Source organism: Sminthopsis crassicaudata, chromosome 1 (genome assembly GCF_048593235.1).
Source record: "Sminthopsis crassicaudata isolate SCR6 chromosome 1, ASM4859323v1, whole genome shotgun sequence".
Lineage (NCBI taxonomy): Eukaryota > Metazoa > Chordata > Mammalia > Dasyuromorphia > Dasyuridae > Sminthopsis > Sminthopsis crassicaudata.
Window position 1 is genome coordinate 582,989,858 of NC_133617.1, and position 22,344 is coordinate 583,012,201.

At 33.3% G+C, this 22,344-nt stretch overlaps 1 protein-coding gene across 2 annotated transcripts in view; it reads left to right on the forward strand.

Moving 5' to 3' along the window:
* The window catches only part of AGGF1 (angiogenic factor with G-patch and FHA domains 1), a 62,021-nt gene extending 45,565 nt beyond the window's left edge, over positions 1-16,456 (forward strand). For both annotated transcript variants that reach the window (XM_074282318.1, XM_074282317.1), the window contains exons 8-14: positions 1,262-1,313; positions 2,449-2,550; positions 4,223-4,388; positions 6,140-6,222; positions 8,482-8,609; positions 13,367-13,466; positions 15,280-16,456. In XM_074282318.1, the coding sequence (XP_074138419.1) occupies positions 1,262-1,313; positions 2,449-2,550; positions 4,223-4,388; positions 6,140-6,222; positions 8,482-8,609; positions 13,367-13,466; positions 15,280-15,480 (832 nt within the window). In that variant the 3' untranslated portion in view covers positions 15,481-16,456. The remainder of the gene's footprint in view (positions 1-1,261; positions 1,314-2,448; positions 2,551-4,222; positions 4,389-6,139; positions 6,223-8,481; positions 8,610-13,366; positions 13,467-15,279) is intronic.
* Positions 16,457-22,344: the final 5,888 nt, after the last annotated feature.

The following is a 22,344-nucleotide window of genomic DNA, read 5'->3' on the forward strand; positions in this document are numbered from 1 at the left end:
TAAGAAGACCAAAGAAATATAGTTCCTGGGGCATAGCTGTTGAATAATTATCTTTTCTTGATGTAAACTGTAAGGAACCGAAAAGAGAGCATGCAGAATTGAAGATTAACACTTTATCTTTTTTTTTGGTCTTCCGTGACAATATATGCAAAGGGTCACTATCTCAGGAGAGAAGCAAAGAGTTTACTGTCAGAGAATTCTTTCAACCTCTTGGAAAAGGCATACTGGCATGCTGACTGACTGGATACTCTCAGAAGGCTTGAAAGGTTATAAAAAACAATCTGTGCCCCAGGTATCTGAATTAGTTAACCAATGAGATCAAATTTCTTAGCATGTTAATAAATCTCTTTTCTTTGAATCTGACCTCCTCTCTTTAACTTACAATCATTGAATACCTGCTAGATGGATATGCCTTTCTTAGAAGATTTGAGAGAATTCCCTAACAAGCCATACCTTAGAGATGCATTACACCAAAAATGAAACATATTTGACAATATCTTTCATTGTTTATGGCCGTTTTTAATATCCCAAACAAGACACACAAACATTCTTGACCTTCTATCTTGACCTTATCTGTTTTTGTAATCTCCTAGTTTGTACTTTCAGCCTCAAAATTGAAACCTCATGTGGAAAGAACATAAGATTTTTTTTTTTTCTGACAGTTTCCAAAGGTTTGGGGACTTTATTCTCTTAATTTCTATACTTTTAATTTCTGACTTCAATGCAATTTCCTTTTCTTTCCAGTTGCAGTTCATAGCTAATTTAGCAACAAGATGTAATGTGCTAAGCAAGGAGAATAAACTTTGATAATACTTAGAATAGCTTCACATTTTTCCATTGGGAAGTATAATCTAGTTTATTCTAATTTCAGATTTTATACAATATCTTAATCTTAATTGCTGTCAAACAATAGAATTCACCATTGTTCATGTAATAAAAATAAGGATTTATTCAGTAGATCTGGAAACGTTAATGCAAAGTTGGTATAAAGATTAGGTTTCACAGATTTAGTTTTATTATATTCTCATTGATTACTAATATATAGGGTTAGATGAGCCAAAGAATAAAGTCACTTTAATTTTTTTCTGTGAGGCAGATTTACTTAGGAAGTTTGAGAATAGGGTTAAAGATATGGTATAATCTTTATAGGATTATTCTTAGGCTTGAGAAGAGTACATTTAAAATATTAGCATTTCCTCAAAATTTCAGTGAAAATCTATAATGATATAGTTACTAAAAAATGTTATATTTAACTTTGCAGAGAAAAAGACATGGAACATACACTCCGAATTCCTGAAGTTGGTGTCAGTAAGGTAAATTTTAACTGAAAAAATATTCTCCTTTCCCTGTGTCTTAAACTAGAGTTAAGTTGTTGGATTTTCCTTATTTGAGCTCCAAGTTTTTTTGTTTTGTTTTGTTTTTTTAACTACTTGCTAATAGAAGTAATATTAATAATATAGAATACCTTTGGTGAAAAATTATTTTACTAGAATGAAAGTGCCACTATTTTTCTATTTATATATATGACAAAATAAAATTCTTTTAATTAAAAGGTGAACTCCACATGTTTATCTTTTTCTTTAATTTAAAGCAGAGTGAAGAACTCCAAGTCCTTACCTTTATTTCATCCATCCCCCTAAGTCACAGATTTTGAAGCACAAGTAAAATTTTTCTGGCTAATGGGATATTAGCACTTTCTCATTCAGAGTAAAGGAAGATTTTAGGATAGAGTGAAAAGAAAAACTAGAATAAGTAGCCAAGGAGCTAGAATTTCACATGGACATAGTAAGAGACAAGAACATTCTTAAGTTCAAGATAGTTACACTTTAGAAGTTTCTGAGGCTACTTCTCATTTCTTTATTTACATCATCTATACTCTTTCTGCCTTTATCTTCCCTTCCTCTCATTTATTTTTCTCTCTCTTCCTCTAAGCCTCTTTAGTACTCTTTTTCTCCTTTTGCCTTTCTTCATATTGCCTCCTTGACTGTAAAAAAAAAAGAAAGAAAGAAAAGAAATTGAAGTATCTGGAGGGTGTGTGTGTGTATACATATATATACATACATGTACACACATATATGGAAAATTTTGCTAATTTTAAAACCAAATGAGCTTGCTCTGTTATGCCTTCTGTCTTTCCCCTCATTCCCCAAATAAAACCCTAGATACTCCAGAATGAACTAAATGACCATAATGCTTGTGTTTCCAGCCATACTTAACTGTGATCTCTTTGAAAGGTAAAAAAAATTCAGGAGTATTTGAAAAAAATAACATATTATAGTTCAGATGCAAAATTCATACTAATCTAAAGTAGATAAGTCTAATAGTAACTTATCTTAAAAATTAACATGTTCAAAGATATATAGCTGAGTATTAGTGGTCTGAGACAACATCATTTTATAGAATTCATATTGATTTTTAAAAATTGTTTTATTTCTTTTACTTCTTAAGTTTCATGCAGAAATTTACTTTGACCATGAGTTACAAAGTTATGTTCTTGTGGATCAAGGCAGTCAAAATGGTACAATTGTTAATGGGAAGCAGATTCTTCAGGTGAGTGTTTTTATGTTAATTAAAACATACATACATACATACATACATACATACATACATATATATGTATATATATATTTTTTTAATTTTATTTTTTTTTTACACTTTTGTAGACTATTTTGCTTTTTAGCCCAAAATTCTTCATAGGCTCCATTTTGTCTGCAACTAAAATCCATAGTCCACTTTCACTGGTACCCCTTTTTTCCTTCCAGATTTAACTCATATGCTATTCTATAATGAAGCTAGACTGTTCTGACTCCTGAACATGTTGCTACCATTCTGTTCCTGGATGTCCTTTTTACCTATCTTCTAAAAGACCAACTCAAGAGTCATTTTGTCCAGGCAGCTTTTTCTGATCCTTTCCTGTCAGTAACTTTTCCTATCCCACTAACCTCCTTATACTCCCTGCATCACCACCACCACCTCCCCCCCCCCAAAAAAAAAATAGAAAAGGTTTTTTTAGTTTTTTTGTTTTGTTTTTGCCTTATATTCTTCTGTAATCTCTATGAGGGCAGATATATTTCATACTATGAATGGAAAGAGGGTTGGATTTGTGGGTGAGAGGAACTGGGTTCCAGGCTTGACTCTGCCACTTATTATCTATATGGCTTTGGATCATTGCACTTCAATGAATCTCAGTTTTTTTTCATCTACAAAATAAGAGGGTTGGACTAGACAACATCCATGGTTCCTTTCAACTGTGAGATCTGTGATTAAGACCAAGTTTCAAATCTTGTCTCTGGCACAAGCTGGTCATGTGACCTTTGGAAAGTCACTTAACTGCCCAGTGACCCAGACACCTTGCTAAGACTCTCAATGTCAGAATAGTTGCCAATAATGTTGGTTGAGATAATTTCTTATGCTAGTGAAATCATAGATCTGAATCAATAAATAGATACATGTATATTAGGTCAGTGGAGTGTGTATATATGTGTGTGTGTGTGTGTGTGTGTGTGTGTGTTATTCAGTGGGGAAGCTACTGAAACTTTATGTATATTTTTTCTACATAGCCAAAATATAATGTAACTGGTCTGTTGTTCATTATAATGGGTAGTTTGGGAAAGGGAATAGGCATTTATCTAGCACCAACTCGTTGACAGGAACTAAGTTATATTCTCTCATCTGATCCTTTCTATAACCTTGCTAAGTAGATGCTGCAACCTTAATTTACAGATGAGGAAACTGGGACAAATAGATTAATTGACTTGCCCAGGGTCACACACTTAGTAAGTGTCTGAGGCCACTCCTGAACCCAAATCTTCCTTTCTTCAGGCCCAGTGCTTTATCCACTGTGCCAGCAGCTCCTTCAGTTTGAAGATTTAATTGGGTAATACTGATAGGGGGATAAAGAGAATGTTTGAAATAGGAAGAAATGAGCGTTATGAATGGAAATTGGATCAATTCAGCTGTTTTGTTTTTTTTCTTTCACTTATATTTTGAGTAATACATTGTGATTGTTCATAATAAGTTATGTAGATAGGGGACCAGAGAAAACATTTGTTGCACTAAATTTTTATATCAAATCCATTGTATCCATATCCAAAAAAACTGGGTTATTCTTGTATATGTTGTTAATAGTATTTGTTGTCCTTTCAGAAGCTTTATTCATAGAAGTAAAAATCGACCATGCATGTGATCATCTTGGATTTTATTTTGCATATTTCTTCTATAGCCCAAAACAAAATGTGAACCTTATGTACTAGAACATGGAGATGAAGTGAAAATTGGAGAAACTGTGCTGTCTTTTCACATTCATCCAGGTAGTGATACTTGTGATGGTTGTGAACCAGGGCAAGTTCGAGCCCATCTTCGCCTCGATAAAAAAGATGAATCTTCTGGTAAGTAAAAATTGTCATTCTATATTATGTTAATAATTTAACTTTTAAATTTGAATCTTTTAAGTACAAAGTTTCCATCTTCCTGGAGCTAGATACTAGCTTTCAAATGAAATTGTTTCTATTTTAACAAATCCTAATGATGGCTTCACTATCCTGATATATGTATATGAGGATTTCTTAATAAGCATTTAGTGAATAAAGTGTATTTTTTAGGAATAAGTTTATTGAGCAGAGTATATTTTAATGACATCCAATAAAAACTGCTTCATATTTGAAAACTGGACTAATATAACTACATTAAGACATTTTTCATATTCTCATCCTTAGCATTTGAGAAGTGGAGCAGGATGTGAAATATACTGACCAGATGAAAAACATATTAATATTAGATACAAATATGGGCTCTGTGAATACTAATTCAGTTTGCTAATAGGCTTTTGTAACAAGATGGAAACCATTTTCAAATGTCCAAGACAATAATTATGATATAATCAGTTCATCTAACTAGGTCTATTTCTTTTAACTTCTGTTGTTGGTGTTGAGAAAGATTATTGACAGGCTCTCTCATGATCTGTTGGCATTCACATGAAGTGGAGTTTATGTTGCTCTGTTGCAGGTGTTAACAATTTTTTCTGGTCCCTGTACTTAGTTTTCAGTAAATCTTTTATATTTATTCTTCAGTTGAAAGAAAATAAATTCTGAAGTTTATAATGTACACAAACATTAGGGATAAGGTCTGGACCTGTGATTCATTGATCTAGGGTGTTCCTGGTTAGAAATTTCCTCTGCCAGCACAGGCCTTCACTTTCTAATAAATTAGATGTCATTGGGAACACCGAGCTGTTAAATGACTTGCCTCAAATCACATAGCTGCTGTGTGTTTGCAGTAAAGTTTGAATCCACATCTTCCTGGCTCCAAGGTTAGCTCCATGCCCACTATGTCACTTTGCCTTACAAACAAATGAAGAGATTAATTTCAATAGGATAATTTAGTTATTTATCAAATAGTCTCCATTTGACAAGCCTCTAGAGTTTGTCAAGTTGGGAAATCATACTGTATTATCATAGCACCACTTTTCTGAAGCAAAATTAGTGTTATAGGAAGTTTCCAAGGAGCTTTTAATACCACTATTTTTCCAGAATTTTAAATAAATACTTGGAACTTCCTAGAAATTGCTTTTAGTACAATTATTCCCAAAAAAACAGTCCCTTTCAAATCGTTCACATCTACTTGTTTAATTGTTTTTGGGGGAGACTGGAGGAATATGTTTTCTGGTCAGAATATTAAACAAGAAGCTGAGAATTCCTCAACTCTCTACTAATTCTTTAACAGCTTATGTTGACTTATTGAGAAAATTACTTAAATTTTTTTTTTTGCACTTTTGTGGCCACATATTTAGCCAATAAAGCCCCTCAAAATTGAGATATATTAAGTGATTTGATGTCTTAACAATAATCAGGTAATTTTTTGTTATTTTTGTAACATTGACCAAAATCTAGCTGTGATATGATATAAGAATTATCATTCTCTACAAGGCAGTTTAGTTTTAACACAAATAATGAAAGGACCTCATTAAAACCTAAAGCCATTTTATAGCAATCTTTTATTGTACCTCTTTGCTATTGATTTACAAATGGAGTATTACTGTTGATTATAAGCAATGCAAAAGTTTCCATTTCCTCCAAAAAAAAAAAAAAAAAAAAAAAGAATTTCATATATCTAATGATTAAATGGCCGTTCTTTTTTTTAGTTGGTCCAGCATTAAGTAAAGAAGAAAAAGAGTTGGTAAGAAGAAAAGCATTAAAAAAAATAAGAGTCAAATATGGCTTAATGGTAAGTGTTTATAAGGTAATAAATATTATGCTATTTTAAGTGTTAAATCAGAGCTTTAAGGAATAATTTTAAGAAATAAATAATGTAAGGCCAGCAATATACCTGTAATTGCATAGAATGATCTGCATAGCATATGAAGGTTTGTTTTTTTTTCTTTTTAGCCTGTTTAGCCTAGCTGGGATTATAAATGTTATGTTGGGACAAAAAAAGAAACGGTAGAACCTCTTTATATTTATGTGGTGTAATTTACCATTCATTATCATAATGCTGTCACATGTATTTTGTCATTTTTCCTCTATAACATTTCTGAAACTACACTAGACAGTCTTCAGTTTTCACTTAAAACTAAGATTGTAAAAAAGTTTCATCCCTTTTTTTTTCTTTGACAATCATTTAGTTCAGATTCTTCTAAACTGAATTGTTTCAGTAATTTTCCATGTTCTCTACTCATCTACCAATGTTGATATTGCTACAGCATAGACCTCACTGTATCACTCCATTTTCTATTTAAATGTCTTATCATAGACTTTTCCAAAACTTTTCACTAGATCATTTATTCTTTTTAGAATTTCTAATTTAAGTTCAACTCAAATACCCCTTTTCACATCAAATCTTTTCTTCCTTGAAACTTTTTCCCAGCAATGAGTGCACTGCTCTCAATCTACCTTGTATTTATTTACTGCATATATTTTGCATGGATACATGTTTCTCCCAAAAGAATATAACTTCTTAAAGATACTTTTGTCTTAGCATCCTTAGTACTAGCACAATGTCTTGTTCCTAGGAGGCACTTAATAAGTGCTTCTTAATTGATCAGAAGGGCTTACTAAATGTCACATAGCTAAGTAAAAGAGCCAAGAGTAGAATCCGTGTCCTCAGAATCATAATTTAGTATACTTTTAATTACACTAGAGACTTACAGGAAGAGAAGATACTGTTCAGGAAGTGAAGATAATGTTCACCTAGTTTTTTCATCCAAATAAAGATGTTTTTCTATATGCAATATTTCCCTGATAATTGCTTTGTTTTTTAGTCATTGCTTTTAGGTTGGTTTTTTTTGTTATAGGGAATTCCTGGTGAGAAAATTTCCTCTGCTAATGCAGACCAGTTACTACTGTTCTGCAACAGTATTAGTAATTGCCTAGGGCCCTAAGGAATGAAGAGATTTGCCCATTGTTGATTTTGAGAGAATAGAATTTTTTTTTCTTTTATCTCTGGTGCCTAGAACAGTGCTTGAATGCAAAATGCATTTAATAAATATTAATTTAATAAAGGAAAAAATTCTAATAAAATATCTGGGCCAAAATTTGAGGGGGGAGGGGATTATGATGTAAATGGTTTTTTTCCAAACTCTTAGATTTGAATTATTTTATATTCTCATTTCAAATTAAAGAAAACTGACATGGTAGAATGTTGAAACTTTTTATATTTATATTTACTAAATAATAAATGTCCAAATTAATTGAATATTTTCACAATTACATCATGTATATTGGTATTTTTTAACTGGATAGTGTCTTATGTAGGTATTCCATTCTTGTTGAATTAATCAGCTGTTCTTGTAATACAGACTTTTTTCTAATATTTGTTAACTTGTATTTGTTAACTTAGGATGAATGTGATATATGATAATATTGAGAATGACCATTATTGTAAACATTGATAAATAATATTATAAGGTAAAACTCTGTCCAAGAATCAAATGACAGCAACACCAATAATGAATTCTAACATTTTTGCTATTGGTTCAGCAGTCAGGTGAAGAAGTTTATTTATATAACTAAACCACTAAATCTTCTTTTACAGTAAGCATTATAAAATCACTTTTGGCATTCTAACACTCTTTTGGCCCCTTAAAATGTAGAATATACAATGACTTTTCAGATGTCTTAAGCACCTTTGTTTACTAGCATTTGATAAAGAGTAGTGACTGAATGACATTGGATCAAACATTATTAAATCATATCATGACAATAATATCAAAATTGTGTATTATACCATTAGCTAATAATCTATTTTGCTATGAAAATATAGCTGCATAGGAGGGGAGGGAAGAGTTGAAAGTGAAGTAATTAGGATTTTTTTGGTTATGAGGGAATTTGGGGGTGGGGATTAATTTCCACTATATGTGGAAACATTTGCCTTATTGTAAAAGTAAATATGAAAACACTATTAAGCTCCTCACCTTACATTACGACAGTGTAAATTATTTATTTTAAAATTTCCTTCTTCCCTAATGATTTTTGTGTATTTATGAAGAATACAGAATATGAAGATGAAAAGGCACTAAAGAATCCAAAATATAAAGACAGAGCTGGAAAACGTAGGGAGCAGATTGGAAGTGAAGGAACATTTCAAAGAGATGATGCCCCTGCTTCTGTCCATTCGTGAGTATTACCACCAATTCATTGTGCAAGAAGCATTTATTATACAGTGTGCATATTTGTATTGCCTAATTTAAATTGGCTTCTGTTATGATAGCTTAAAGGGACGATAACACAACATCCAGTGGTGAAGTATGAAATTGTTCAATTCTAGGCCTCTTTTACACAAAGTCTCTTATTAATTAAAGGCCTTCTTTCATGTTAGCATAATTTCCCCCTTGTTCCTGAGAAGCTACATGTGTTTTTTATTTTTGTACAATGTATAGATGTGTACTCATGCAAATGCATGATGTGATGTAATTAGTATTTATTGAACAAGTATTTGTTAAAGGCTCACTATGTTCCTCTGCTAGGCACTGGGAACAAAAAAGAAATTAACAGTTTTACTCTCAAAGAAATAACATTTTATTGAGGGAGGGAGATCAACTTGAACGCAAAATAAATACAGTATAGAGGTCATTTTACAGGGAGGCACTTAGGAAAGTATCTGTTGGCCCTTCAGTTCAGTTTTGAAGGAAATAGGGAATTCACAGAGGTGAAAGTGGTGAACACTGAAGAGTGCTGTTTTGTTTTGTCATTTTTTGTCACAAGCACTGAAAGTGTTCCAGGCAGAAGAGTCAGCCAAAACAAAGGCAGAGGAGTAAGAGATTGTATCTCATGTATGCGGAACAAGAAGGCCAGTTTGGCTGGATCAGAAAATGTTTAAAAGGGTAATAATATGGTGCCAGGTTATGAAAGAGTAAATTTCAAACTGAGGAGTTTTTATTTGATTTTAATTAGGCTATTGGAATAATCAAAGTGAGAATTGATGAAAATCTAAATTAGGGTGTAGTGGCAATATAAAGAGGAGGGGAAATGGGAGAGATGTGGAATCTGAATCAACAAGCCTTGGCAAGTAATTAAATAAGTGCAGAGGCAATGCATGAAATAGACTGAAGAAGTCTATCCAAGGTTGTGCATATAGACCCTTATTGAGATGGAAAGATAAAAAGTCTCTTTGAGACAAGTTGAATTTGAGGTGCCGTGGGGATGTTGAGTTGGACATATCTAATAAGCAGCTGGGACCAAAGATATAAACTGTGGAGTGACTTTCCTAGAGATGATGTTTAAATCCCTGGGAGCTGATGAAGTTATTAAGAGGTTAGAGAGAAAAGATGACCTAGGACAAAGCCTTGATGTATACTTACAATTAGGGAGCATGATATCAATGATGATCCAGCAAATAAAACAGAGAAGAAAGAGAGGCAGGAGAAATGAAACAACAGTATCTTGAGAATGTAGTAGATAAGAGTGGTTAAAAGTATTAATGCTACAAAAAAATTGAAGTTTGATGAGGATGAAAAAAGGTCATTTGATTTGACCTTTTAAAAGATTATTAAAAGATCTTTAGTAACTTTAAAGAGAATAGTGAATTAAGTGTAACAGTTATCTGTATACTGTGATAGTGATACAGATTGCAGAGGATTGAAATCAATCAGTTAACATTGATTAAGTACCTACTATGTTCCCAACCCTGTGCTAAATGCTGGAGATAGAAAAACAGGTAAAAATAGTCCCTGCCTTTGAGGAACTTGAACTAGACTATATCAGGGATATAACATGCAAATAAATGCAAAGTGAGCTATGTAAATATGAATAAGAATAAAATAAATTTGAAAAATTAATATGAACTAACAGGTATGACACTAGAATTAAGAGGTGTTGGGCAAGTCTTGCCTTTACAAGGCAAGATTTTAGATGGATTTTTAAGAAATGAATGAGAAACAGTTGAAAGCAGTAAGTTTTCTAGTAATTTAGCGAGAAAGAAAGAATAATAGTCAAGTGTAGTGTTTTTGTTTTTTCTTTTTCTTTCTTTCTATTTTTTTAAACAATGGGGAGACTTGACTGTATTTATGAGCAGTAAGAAAGAAGCCATGGAGTTAGAAAGAGATAAAAGATTAGAGAGAAATGTGTTGTTATATGATATGAAGAAACAAGAAGGAATTGTGCATAAAGAACATATAATCCTACTAAGAAGGATCATGTCTTCAAAAGAGACTGGACTAAACAAAGTATGAATAGGGCTGATGCCAGAAAGTTTTGACTTTAAGAGAAAGGAAAAAAAGATGGAACTTATAGTGAATGTCTTCTTTTGTCAATAAATTTTGAGACAAGATCCTTGAAGGTGGTACAGGAAAAGTTTTATGTGGAAAGCTTGGGGAAAAGGAATTTTTTATTTGACACATATGCTGGAGGAGTGCAATAGAAAGTGAGCAGGGGAAGAGTAAATGTTGATTTGTTGCAATTAGGGCCCAATTGAGATTAGATAATGTACATAGTGGTGGATCCATCCACTCATCACAATTGAATGACTTCCTCCAGAGCTGCTCAGCTATGTGTGAGTAGAAGTAGAAGAAGCAGATGGTAGGAATAAGCCAAGTTTCTGAGTGCCAGAAAGCAGAAGGAACACAAGAGTAAGCTCCATTATACATGAAAAATATTGTACTAAATGCAAAAGAAGATTAGAGAAATAAGACAATCTCCATTATTAAGGAGTTTATGATTTAAAAAGAACACAAGATATGTACAGAGACTGTTCTTGTACTAAGTGGCTGGTAAATGTAAGATAGGATGACTTCCAAAGAACCATGGATAGAGCATTAGGGAATACTTGTAAGGGTGTGTGTGTGTGTGTGTGTGTGTGTATGTGTAAGAAGAAGGAAGATCAGGAGAGCACAATGTCATGGAAATCAAGGGGAATAGGGAAGTGATCACTGTTATTTGCTGCATAGAGATGAAAGAAGATGAAAACTATAAAGCCATTGGTCAGTGACTTTGGGAGTAAGTATAACATAGAGGGGGTGGAAATCACATTGTATGGATTTAAGGAGTGTTATGGAAGTGGAAGTATTGGTTACAAACTTTTATTTTGAGAAGTTGGGAAGAAAGGCAGAAATCAGTCATCTGGTGGTACATTAATAATACTGTGTGCCAGGTACATGGGATGGAATGTTCTGTTAAATGTCTGTGGGGAATAGAAATAAGATCAGTTTGTCCAGTTCTTAGTGTGTAAGAGAGATTGATATCTAGTAAAGTTAAAGTTGGAAACCAGGTTATACAGGGCTTTAAAAGCTCAACAGAGGGGTTTATATTTTATAGTAGAGTCAATAGGAAGCCTGTAGAATTACTTGAGGAGTCATATGGTCAATGCTGGGTTTCAAGAAAAGAAGTTCAGCTGCTGTGTGTAAGATGTTATGGAGTAGTGAGAGACTTGGAACAGGGAGACTTATTAGAAGACCGTTGAAATAATCTGAGTAAGAGATGAGAAGACACTGAACTAAGATGGTAGCCATATGAGTGGAGAGAAGATATTGGACCCAAGAGGTGCTATATAGGTAGAAATGCCAAGATTTGGCACCTAATTGGCAATGTGGATAAAGTCAACATTACAAACCTGGGAGACTGAAAGGACAGACATATCTTCATGAGAAATAGTGAAGTTTAGGAGAAATACAAGTTCAGTTTTAGATGTTTGTAGGTATATACATATGCAAGTCATTTGCAGAATGTTGCAGATAGGAAGCACCCATGAGAGCTGATGTGAAGCTACAGAGAGAGTATGGAGAGAAAGTATAAAGGAGCCTAAGACAGAGTCTTAAGTAGCTTTAGTTAAGGGGCATGGTGTAGATGATATGCCAGCAAAGGAGACTTTAAAGAAGTCAAGCAGAACCAGGAGACAGGAGTATTAGAAAATGAAATGGGACAGTAATTTTTTAAGCAAGATAGAAAGGTTAGGTAGAATATTTTCTGGAGGCAGAAGAGGGAGTCATCAGAAAGAAAGAGATTGAAGTTGTCTTGATAGGGAAGAGTCCTAGATAGGTCAGAGGGGCTGAGATTTAAGGCAGTTACTGGTTACTTTTAGCAAGAAGAAGCACTTATTATTTATGAAGAAAAAGTAACAGGCTAGTGCAAAACTGAATATTGAATATTTTTTTATTGCAGGACAAAACACAATTGTATATGTTAGTATTAATTTTTTTCCTTTAACTTCTTTTGAAGGAGATTCTGTATTTGTAACAAAAATGTGGGCAATTTATAAGGAATGAAATATAGTATATGTAAATTTTTTCAGTTTAAATGTTACTACTTCAGTCTTTTTTCTCTCTCAGAAGATAATTTCAGGATTCAATTAAAATTGAAATCTAGCATGAAGATAATTATAATTCACAATAAATAAATAATAATTTATTACCTATTAGATTGTTCTCAAAAGAAAAGTTTTTTTTTTTTTTTCTTTTAACTATAACTAAAACTGTTCATAAAACTGTTCATAGTTTAATCTCTATGAGGCTGTATTTGTTTGGGAAACTGAAAACTTTTAAATATGGAATGAGAGGTCAAGAAAAAAATGTAAAAGAAAAACAAAGGTCTGACATTCTCAGCTTGTTATTCAAAGATGGCCTTAATTCATTTGAAACTAAAAGGAAAAATGATAATTATTGTCAGAACCTTGATATTAATTAAAATAACTTTTCTGGTCTAGAGATATTAGACAGACTGCAAGTAACTAATTACTTGGAATTGCATTTATTGCATTTTTTTCAATCTGCATAATACTTTAATAAATACATAAGGGCATAGGTGAGCAACCTACAACAAGTTTGTGGATCACATTACCCAAATTAAATTATCATTTTAATGCTTCTAGTATTTTAATTTCATTATTTTTCAAAAATATTTTGAATTCTTTATATGAGGTCTTATTTTTATTTCTCTTTAAGTGAAATTAATGACAACAACAAAGGTCGGAAGATGTTGGAGAAGATGGGTTGGAAAAAAGGAGAAGGCCTAGGAAAGGATGGTGGAGGAATGAAAACTCCAGTAAGTCTATCTTTAAGATTTCCTTGTCAGTAAAAACTTTATTTTAATAAGAAGTTTAAAGGAATTCCTGATATAAAGTTGGGATAGCATATGTTATTTCATTGAGTCATAGCAGGCCTCGATTTTGAGTCTTTAATTGCTTACTTATGGTATGTCAAATCCTGAACAATTTAGAAGCTGAATCCCATACTGCTGTTTCAGCCAGGGACTTTTAATCCGTATTTTGATCATCATTACTTCAATGTAACTGTTTTCTTTTTTTATCCTGTATATTTGATTCATTTAGAAAATTATTCTGAATAACCTATAGGTTTTCACCAGACTGCCAGCTAGGTCCATGACCCAAAGTAGATTACAACCCTCGGGCTTAAAAATCCATTCTAAGTTGTGAAGGAATCACTTACAAAGTCTTAAACAAATGTGAATTATAATTGGGAGGCCCATACTCAGCAATTGACATTTCATATATCTACTCCCCTACCTCAACCCACCTGTAGCCACCCAAATCCCAACAGGTAGACAAAAAGACCACCAGGATTAGGAAACTGACAAATCAGCCTTCTTCCATCCCACTTTTCCTCGTTTTCTCCTCCCACCTCTCAGTAATGTAACCCTAAACCCTTTTTCATTCTTAACTCTTGCCCACTAATTAATTCTACAGTTTATGGGGAATATATTTGCTAATATCAAGAATACCATGGAGTAGCCAACTACAATCTTTTCACTGAAATGGTGGGTCACTGGGCTCTACTTTCTGCTCTGCTAATATACCTGCTAGTCCTTCAGCTACTGCCCCCTGACCTACCTTTGCACCCTAAAATGCTCTGAACCTTTCATAGGTGAAACTTATTTTATGTATGAATAAAGACATCACATAAATAAAATGTGAGCTTCTGGAGAGTAAGAAAGCACAGTGATTAACATGTAGCACTTAACAAATGCTTTTCCAGTGTACATACCAACTGTCCTAGTCAAGAAAGAAGGCCTTAAATAAACTATTCAGTTCACTTTTTTAAAAAGGTGAATCCCTGTTTTGTTTTATAGATAAGTAGGTTCTGTTAAACCTGGGATCCTATGTAAAATGTATTAAATAGAGAGGATAATGGAAAATGTCAAAGATAATGAGGAATAGAATATATTGCAGATACTAGATACTTAATCTGAATCCTAATTTTGTTATTTATTAATTTGCTAATAATTAGTTATTGATGCCCAAATTACTTAACCTTTCTAAATCTCACTTTCCTCATCAGAAGTTCCATAATAATTACTTTATACCTTAAATAATAAATGAGTGATTTTTCACTTGCATTTGTAACTTTAGTGTTCTCACTTTTCCTCAATCAGACTGTAGTCTACCTATAGTTCTTAAGAAAACAAAACAGACCTCTTCTATTTATTCTATTCTTATTGTAGAGTTTCCCCTGTTTTCAGTTCTTTTCTAGAAAATAACAAATAGCCCAACAGCTGAATATTTTAGTTGAAAGTCAAGCAAGGATGTGACTAGTGCTTCTACTTTTAGTTAGACTGGGAATAGCTGAAAAACATCTCAAGGTGAAATTAGTTGCTTTGGAAACCATAATGTATCCTGATTTCATGACAAGGCATAGTAATGTAGGAAAAAAATGATAGGAAATTACATGAACAGTGGTATAACGTATTATTATAAGTATTTGTTGCATTTGACAATTTGTTGTATTAGTTTTAAATAAGTCAGAAAACTCCAATTCAAGAACTCAGTTGAAAAGCAAATTTCAATTTATTTAGAATTATATGGTAACTCTTAAATATGATTATTCAATTTTTAAAACAGATCCAGCTTCAACTGAGACGGGCACATGCAGGCTTGGGAACAGGCAAATCATCTTCAATTGAAGATGTTCAACTCTTCCAAAGTAAAAACAAAAAGAATTGGGACAAAGCAAGAGAAAGGTTTGCTGGAAACTTCCCGGAAGCTAAACTACAAAAAGATGTACCAGGAGTCATGCCTTGGGTAAAAGGGACTGCAGAGTGAAGGTCAATTATAGAACAAAGAAATTCAGAGTTTTTAAATGTTTGGATTTTGGGTTTTTTGTGGGATTTTTAGTAAGTGTGTATGTGAGGGAATTGAATAACAGTTTATCCTCTCAGGATTCAGAGACATGTAATAAAATTTGGTTAGCTATGGACTATTTAGTTATGTTGGTCAACTTGGCATCTTTTTTTTTTTTTTAAGTACCTTATTTTAAACTAATCAGTGAGTTAAGTTGCCATAAGTTTCACTGAGTGAACTGAAGTTCACTGAGCACAGATGTGAATAATTGAATGCAAACATAAATTAATGAATTCTTCTTTTCTTTAAAAGGCCACCTAACTAGGAAAATTACGTTGTCTCTTACATTGCACTTCCTCATTTACAACATCTAATTTTCTTTATAGTTTATAGTTTAAAAGGGAAGCAAAAACCATAAAATATAGATGGCTTTTTAAAATGTACCCTTGTCTTCATCTCTGTGTAGTCATAGTTATGAAATACAAAATAAAGAAGGGGCATCTCTGACTTCATGCAAAATCATTCTGGCTACATGCTTCTCTCACTTGTCCGATGAGAAACTAGGTAGGATGTTGAAAAAATATGGCTAGTTGTGTCTGAATATTATTATCCATGAGATAACCTAAGTAACATTATTGAAAAATAATGGACAGGTTGTAGTAAATTAGCATTTTCCTGTTTTCTTCTATGAAGAATGTGTTGATTTGTACAGCATATTAACCATTTACATTTGGTATGTTTGGAAACTGTAAGGTGTCCAGATGTAAACAGCTGAATACAGTATTGAAATATTTAATGTCCTGGCATTTGTCTTTTTGATAAATCCATTGCTGGCAATGGTGTTTGTGCCAGGTAAATCTGATTTCCAATGAAAAATGAACTACAAAATAAAGGCCTCAAAATCAAAGTATTTATTGAATATGTTCTTACACTCAATAAAAACTATTGTAACATTAAACGGTGTGATTCATTGAACCATATGTTTAAATAAATTGTGCCACTTGTGGCAGTAAGACTGAAAGAAAAACATTATTAAAATAAGGATTGTTGGCAGCAAATGCCTCTTAAATGTTTGGAGAGCTGCAGTCCTGCTTTCTGAGTGTAGGTGTCACTGTTCTGCAGGTTATCTGTGTTTCTTTGCTTTCCACTTTACTTTTACATCAGCTTCTGTACTGTGAAAATGAAGGAGCTGGCTGCTTTCTGCTTTTTCGTGCAACCAGCGGCTTCTGCGTCTATTAGGAGCAGAGGTCTTCCTAACTTAGATAGGAAATGAGAAAAAGTTCTGGTAGGAGGAGCCTTTAGTCTTGTGTATAGAGAGGAGGAAATTGTGTGTGTGTACAAAGTGAAGGCAAAAGAGATGTTTCAGGCTTTCTAGGTGTATGATAGATGGAGATGGGGGGAGGGAGAAGAAGAAATAGGTAAAACCTTAAAAGAAAGTGACCAAACTAACTTCCCTTGAAAAGTCTCTTCTAAGCCTACTAAGTTAACCAAATTCTGAACTGCTGGGTCCAAGCAGTTTTGGAAATAGATTTGGACTCAGTTTGTAATCTCCTTTTGTTTCCAGCAGATTCAGATGGATCCTGATTAAGATCTACCCTACCACTTTTAGTCCTAGCTGCAATAAAGGAGTCCAGGCAGGGTCTACTTGCAATGAGTGGTGTTCTTTAGATAGTGTTTTTGCTTGCCTTTCAACTTAAAATGACTCAAGTCATCTCAGTAATAAGGATCAGGTGCACAAGGTACAGAACAAATCTCACAAGGGTTCTCACCCCTTGTAGTCTATTCATATGATTTCTTTTTATACTTCTGTTTTTATATTTAGCCCTCAAGTCTTTGCCATACATTATCATTAGACTAAAAATTTTGAAGTCGTAAAAATGCCATTTCCTTCCTTCCTACTTTCATTTTTGTTTGTTTTTATAAAATTCAGAATTGGAGAAAAAGTTGAAATGCACACCAGTTTTACTCCCTTTGTACACATTGAAAATTGTCTACTTAAGTATATAAGGTGTTTTTTCATATAGTTTTCATGACAGTAGTTTAAAATATAACTTATTTGAGTTCAGTTTAATTGAAATTTATGTTTTGCTTTTTTTGTTGTTGTGGCAATGGTTCCTACACATTACTGAACATTGCAGAATCTGGTATCTTAGTATCTGGCCAGTTTGAGAAACAGCAGTAAATATCTCATCTCCATATTTTTCATGTCCTCAGAGTGTCAAGCAGATACAAAAAACAGTTGCCAGAAAAAGATGGTGGACTTTAGCCATGTGTACTTTTATCATCAGATCAATCTCTCATTTTCAATTTTTTTTCTGATGTATCATTTTTATTACATTGGTCATGATGATAAAATGAAGATTAAGACAGTGTTCTTCATCTTTTCTTGGATTAGTTTATTTTCTGAATTAATATATTTTAAAGTAAGTCATCCTTCAAAATTATCTGGGGTAGGAGTGTAGTTAACTCCCTCAATATTTAAAACTGAATAAGTAGTCCCCACCTCAAACCTTTATTTTTAATAATTCTAAGCATATTTACTTCCCCCAAAACAAGTAAGACAACACACTGTATCCACTAAAAACTTGCTATTTTTAAGCCAGAGAAATAACGTATTTAACACACTATGCAGACTCATCACAGTTGCTGGTATGCTTCATGAATTTCCTTTTCCAAAAAGGGCACAATACAACCATTAGTGGGAGAAAAATCACATGACTAAGTCTGGATGGTAAAAAGACAAAGCAGAGACATTCCCAAAGAATGCGTAGCCCATGATTTGTTTCTTTTTAAGCACCCTGAAACTTAACAAAATTTAGCTTTATAATAGATTTGTATGTGTGTGTGTGTGTGTATATGATTTCTTTTTATATTGGTTATAGTGATTTTATAAACTGTAGGATTTTGATATTTTTAAAAAGTTCAAAGGCTGTATTTTCCAAAGGCCTTTGAGAAGAATATGCTTCACAGTATCCCAAAAGTAGTTTCTGACAATAAGTACCTGAGGTTTTCTGTACTTTGCAACATTTGAAAGTACCTCTCAACCCATATTTCATAAGTCCAAAAACAAATTGTGTAGGAAAGATTTCCTATCTGACAAGTAGTACTGGGCAGATGAAAAAGCATTCTGGCAGAAATTAGGTATAGACCAGCATCTTTCATATTCCACATATGACCTGAACATTAAAAATAATAAAAGAAAAGCAACTTATTTAACCTTTTCACAGCTCAGTTTAGGGGGTGGTTGAATTTTTAACTAATGTAATAGTGAAGCGATTATAAGCAAGTAGATGGTTTTTATGGAATTGAAAAAACTTTTGTGATATTCTACCTCTCAGAGCTGTGGAGAAGGAAAGAATTTATGGCCAGAGAAAAACTAAACTAGAGTACATTATGTAATGCAAAGTGGATAATTTTGGTTATATTAAGTTAAAAAGTTTTTGTACAAACAAAACCAATGCAGACAAGATTAGAAGGGAAGCAGTAAACTGGGAAACAATTTTTGCATTTAAGGGTTCTGATAAAGGCCTCATTTCCAAAATTATAAGAGAATTGACTCAAATTTATTAAAATTATAAGAGAATTGACTCAAATTTATAAGAATTCAAACCATTCTCCAGTTGACAAATGGTCAAAGGAGATGAACAGACAATTTTCAGATGGAAAAACTGAAACCATTTCTAGTCATATGAAAAATGCTCTAAATCACTATTGATCAGAGAAATGCAAATTAAGACAATTCAGATGCCACTACACATGTCTCAGATTAGCTAAGATGACAGGAAAAGATAATGACGAATGTTGGAGGCGATGTGGGAAAACTGGGACACTGATGCATTGTTGGTGGAATTGGGAATACACCCAGCCATTCTGGAGAGCATTTTGAAACTATGCTCAAAAAGTTATCAAACTATGCATGCCCTTTGACCCAGAAGTGTTACTACTGGATTTATATCCCAAATGATACTAAAGGAGGGAAAGGGACCCACTAGTGCAAGAATGTTTGTGGCAGTCCTTTTTGTAGTGGCAGGAACCTGAAAACTGGGTGTATGCTTATCAGTTGAAGAATGGCTGAATAAATTATAAGAATGCTATGGAATACTATTGTTCTATAAGAAAAGATCAGATGATTTTAGAGAGACCTGGAGAGACTTACATGATGCAAAGTGAAGAATCAGGAGAAAATCGTACATAGCAACAAGGTTAGATGATGATCAATTTTGATGGATGTGGCTCTCTTCAGCATTGAATTGATTCAGGTCATTTCCAATGGTTTTGTGATGGAGTAAACCATCTACACCCAGAGAGAAAACTATGGGGACTGAGTGTAGATCACAACAAAGTATTTTCACTTTTTTGTTATTTACTTATATTTTGTTTTTTTCTCATTTTTTTCCTTTTTGATTTGATTTTTCTTATACAACATGATAATTGTGAAAATATGTATATTTTTGCACATGTTTATTGTACATGTTTAACACATAGTGGATTATTTGCTGTCTAAGAGAAGATGTGAGGGAAAGGGAAGGAGAAAAAAAATTTGGAATGCAAGGTTTTGTAAGGGTGAATGTTGAAAACTGCATATATTTTGAAAATAAAAGCTTTAAAATATTAAAAAAAATTTTTTGTATGAACAAAATGCACCTAGGATTAGAAGAGAGGCAGTCAATTAGAGTGGGAAAAAAAAAAATGTAACATCTATAAGATGGTCCTAGAAAGCCTGAGCAGCAGGAGAAGGAGCTTTGAAGTCCAGAAGTCCTGCTTGAAAAGAAGCATCCTCAACCACAACCCTCCTCTCCAACAACCCACAAAGGTGCTGGCCAATCTGGAGAGAAGGAGCCTAATCCACATTCACAGCCAACATCCCCAAGAGAAAAGTCAATTCTGCAGAAGGGGAAGCAAGGGAGAAGCCCAAGAGGAGAAGATCAGTAAGATTACTTACTAAACCATTTCTTTAATAAAGGTTGAACCAAGCCCCAAAAAACAGTAGGAAAGGGTAAACCTTAATGACTACCAAGTTCACACAAAAGGAGGAGGAAAAGAAACAAAATGGAAAGAATTATTGACCAACTAGGAGGAGAAGATGACCTGTCTGCAAAAAAAAAAAAAAGAAAATAAAATGAAGAGGTCCAGTTCAACAAGAGAGGAAAAAAAACCCAACCAAATCTGAGTAACATTTTCTACCAAGTCTTTTTAATAGTTGTCCCTGTTACTCCTTTCTTATATAATTCAAAGGAAAATTTTTATCAATTGTTTTGTAAATACAAGGTTTTTTTTAGTAGTTCAAGAAACATTTTAAAGGAGGCTGTTCCTCCCCCAGATTAATTTTTTAGGGTATTTAGATAAGTGTAGGCCAATCTAAAGTGACTATTTAGAGTTCTGTTTAAAGAGCTGAAATCATGGTTATAGTTTTTTGCTTGTTATTTCTACATAGCCAGAAATTATAATGGTTGTAATTAAAAAGGTGTGTTGAGTGTCCTGCATAGGTTTAACATTCCATAGACAGTTTTTATATCATGTTAAATGAAGTTTAGATAGCAATGAGTTATGACTCTGAATTTTAAATAAGTAATCTGTATCCTCCTTGTCTTTCAATACAATTGTTCTCCACATAAAACTATTCCCTCATGTGCTAAATCTCCCTTTCAAATTTGTATGTTATGACATTGTCATCTTTGGTAGTGGCAGTACAAAGTTTTTTCAGTAATTTTATTAATGAAGTATAAAAGAGTGGAAAACTTACAGTTTTGTTAAATATAGAATTAGAGGAACTCTATAAAGACCTATTAACCATTTTCAGTACACTGATATTTAGTAACCTCTTTTGGGGAAAGAGTTGCCTCTACACTGAAAAAAGTCACTAGAATAATAGTTTAGAAAAGGATTACACCTAACTTTTGGTCTTTTTAACACTTTTAAAATGTACAAATTGTTTATAATGTCTACATGCTGATAACCAAGAACTAATTAAATCTGATTATAGAAAATAAAATATGTATAAGATTCTGATAGTCAAGCATTATATAGATGACCAATAAATACATAAGACCAAAGGCCATGCATGCACTAACAATGCATTTTGGTGGGCCCCTATGAGCTCATACATCAGCATCTAGATTTGGGATCAGCATTACTGAGACTAAGAGCCTAGAGTTGGACAAGGGAGGAGCAGGGTTTGGATCACTTGGGGGAATTGCAGAGCTCTTTTCCTGACCTCAAGGTTTTTAGGAAAGCAAAAATCCATCTTGAAATTGTTAAAACATTTTGTTAACATTTTGTCAGCATTGTTATGTGCCAGCAAGACATGGAATACAGCTTCCTCCAAAGAACTCAAATGCCTTCCCAAGTGAGAGGGCTTGAGGGGACTTATAGATCAACAAGATGGCAGGCTGCACATTCTCCTCAGTCCTCACAGCTTCTCAGAATGCTCCAAAACCAAAATCATGTGCTAAATATAAAACAATTTCAGTTTGTTTCCTTGTAGCCCAGCGTGGGCCCCCCAAATTTCAACAAGATAGCCCAAATTGGATTGAAATGTTTAACAGAGTAAAAATATAACAATGTCAATTGGTGATTTTCAGTCTAATATGTGGGTATTCTTGATTTCGTTCCATAAAAAGGTAAAGAATTCCACTCATGCTCTCTCAGCCCTGCTTTCATTTTTAGGTCATACTTTTGAGTCTTCATAGAGAGGGAAACCCCAGGAGCTGCTTATGGGACTCAGTTCTAGCCATGGCCCTTGACATAGAGAGGTTCGGATCCCAACTGTATTCTGAACAAGTGCAATAGTGGAACTGTTGAGGAGGCTTCAATTTATTTGAATATTCTCAAATAACTCATTAGTAA